The sequence below is a fragment of the Diaphorina citri genome, unplaced genomic scaffold, assembly GCF_000475195.1.
Source record: "Diaphorina citri unplaced genomic scaffold, Diaci psyllid genome assembly version 1.1 scaffold6412, whole genome shotgun sequence".
NCBI lineage: Eukaryota > Metazoa > Arthropoda > Insecta > Hemiptera > Psyllidae > Diaphorina > Diaphorina citri.
In genome coordinates, this window is record NW_007383788.1 from 11,559 (window position 1) to 13,736 (window position 2,178).

The 2,178-nt window shown below is 41.9% G+C and overlaps 1 protein-coding gene across 1 annotated transcript; it reads left to right on the plus strand.

Moving 5' to 3' along the window:
- Positions 1–577: 577 nt before the first annotated feature.
- LOC103521970 (discoidin domain-containing receptor 2-like) lies at positions 578–2,137 on the plus strand. Its single transcript, XM_026832392.1, has 2 exons — positions 578–749; positions 1,328–2,137. The coding sequence occupies exons 1-2, from the start codon at positions 669–671 to the stop codon at positions 1,628–1,630; spliced, it is 384 nt and encodes a 127-aa protein (XP_026688193.1). The 5' UTR covers positions 578–668; the 3' UTR covers positions 1,631–2,137.
- The last annotated feature ends 41 nt before the right edge of the window (positions 2,138–2,178 follow it).

Here is a 2,178-nt window from a genome sequence, read left to right on the forward strand (position 1 = left end):
GGTTGATGTACCTAGGATACATGTAAGAAGATCAAAAAAGGATCAGAAAGATTCTTGCCTATTTATCCTAGCTTAAAGGAACTTCTTGGTCAGGAAGGTCCGACGATATAACACATGCGGAGTACGGACCTATTATAAGAGGAGTAGGGGGCACGGTTGGTCCAGTGGTAGCGCGCTTGCTTGCCATGCAGAAGGTCCCGGGTTCGAATCCCACCATCGACAAAAGTTTGTACTCGTTTTTCGATTGCAAATATTTCAACGGGTTACTTTCTGGTGTTCTCGTGTTGAGCCAGCACCTAAATGGGAAGTATTGTGTCTCTTCTCGCCCATCTGATGAGAGGCATACTACGGGATGGGCATGCTACGACACAGGCCACAAGCGTCTAATCTAGCAGTTGTTCCATTGCTACGAAATAAAAACGGCGTGGAACACTCATCTTTAAAAAAAAAATGTATCAAAATTTTCGACTTTAAGTATGTACCTGGGTTCCAACAGGTAGTTTTTGACTTCACGAAGACTCTTGTTTCATAAACGTAGTTTGGTATACCTAGCTAACAAATACTTATCATTATCCATCTTATCATAATGATTCTCTCTTGTTTCCAGGAATTGTCTGGTAGGCAAGAAGTTCGAGATCAAGATTTCCGACTTCGCCACGGATAGTGATATGTTCTCGAGTGACTACTACAGAGTTCACGACAATACCAGCCTACCCATCCGGTGGATGGCGTGGGAATCTGTACGACTGGTAAGTGTTCAATTAGATTTACATAAAAAAAAAGCCCAAAAAAAGTCACATTCAAAAAGGTTCCCCCCCCCCCCAAAGTCTTTACGAAATGCCCCCCTCGAAATAACATGTCACTGGGGATTGAACCCAAGCCTCCGGATTACGAGTCCCACTGAGGCTGAGTTACTGTGGCAGATAACCCAGCTGTATGTTCATTGTGAAAGTTTTATGCTTACCCTTAAGTGCATAGCGTCCTATTTTTAAGACGTTCAGAATTACTGATAGTACTGTGAGGAATTCATTGTCTATCCCCATTCCCTACCATATCACCATAGATAAACTATAAAATTTCCACAAGGAAACAGCTCGACTGAACCATGGATGTTACCCCACTTGTGAACTCTAATGATGGATTTCACCAACGACTTAATGAGAGATTTAACTAACGGGAGAATTTTCAAGAATAAAAATTCTCTTCATGTTGATTAAAAATTCCCCGATTAGTGAAATCTTTTAAGTCATTGGTGAAATCCACCATAAACCTGTTTTGTTTAACCTAGTCATTTAACCCTAACTATTATCTTCGTCTCTGTTTGCAGCGGAAATTCACGACCAAGTCCGACGTGTGGTCGTTCGGCGTCACCCTGTGGGAGATTCTCAACCTGGCACGTCACAGGCCATACGAGGGTCTCACCGACTTGGAAGTCCTCGAGAACATTTCTCATCTGCACGCAGACGACGGCGAATTTATCTACCTGCCGACGCCACAGACAACCAAGGACATACTGGACCTGATGAACGAGTGTTGGAAACGCAGCCCCACGGAGCGACCTTCCTTCACGGAGATTCATCTGTTTCTGCAGAGGAAGAACCTCGGCTACGTACCGCCTATGAACTCCTGATTGACGACGTTCACCATGTAAGTGCTGCCAGGTGAATTTTTAGATCCGGGGGCACTTTTTGGTTATAAGCGGACGACACATGATATTATAGCAAACTAAGTCATGTTTTATAATTCCCCTCTGTGTGAGTATACTTTGGCAGCCAGGGTGTTGAAGTTAAAAAATTGCGAAAGTACCACAGAGAGGGATAATAAAATACGGCTCTATTGACAATAACAATAGGTACTTTGTTTCTGGTGCTGTTGTGTTGATCTAGCATCTAATGGGGAAATATTGTGTCTCTTCTTACCCGGTATGAAATTGTCAATCAATAAGGTGATTTTATTCTCACGTGAATGTAATTGTAGCAATAATACTCTTACGACCCTGTAGTGAGCTCCTGTATTAAGGTGGCTCTATGATTTCTGTAGATATACTTTCAGAACAAACAAAGCTTTCTTTAGAAATTTATAGAGGCACGCTTTAGAAGTAATTCATCAATCGGAATACCTAATTATCTTATTCAAATATTTCTATAGAGTCTACATATCTTTTTGGGATTCTTTCCA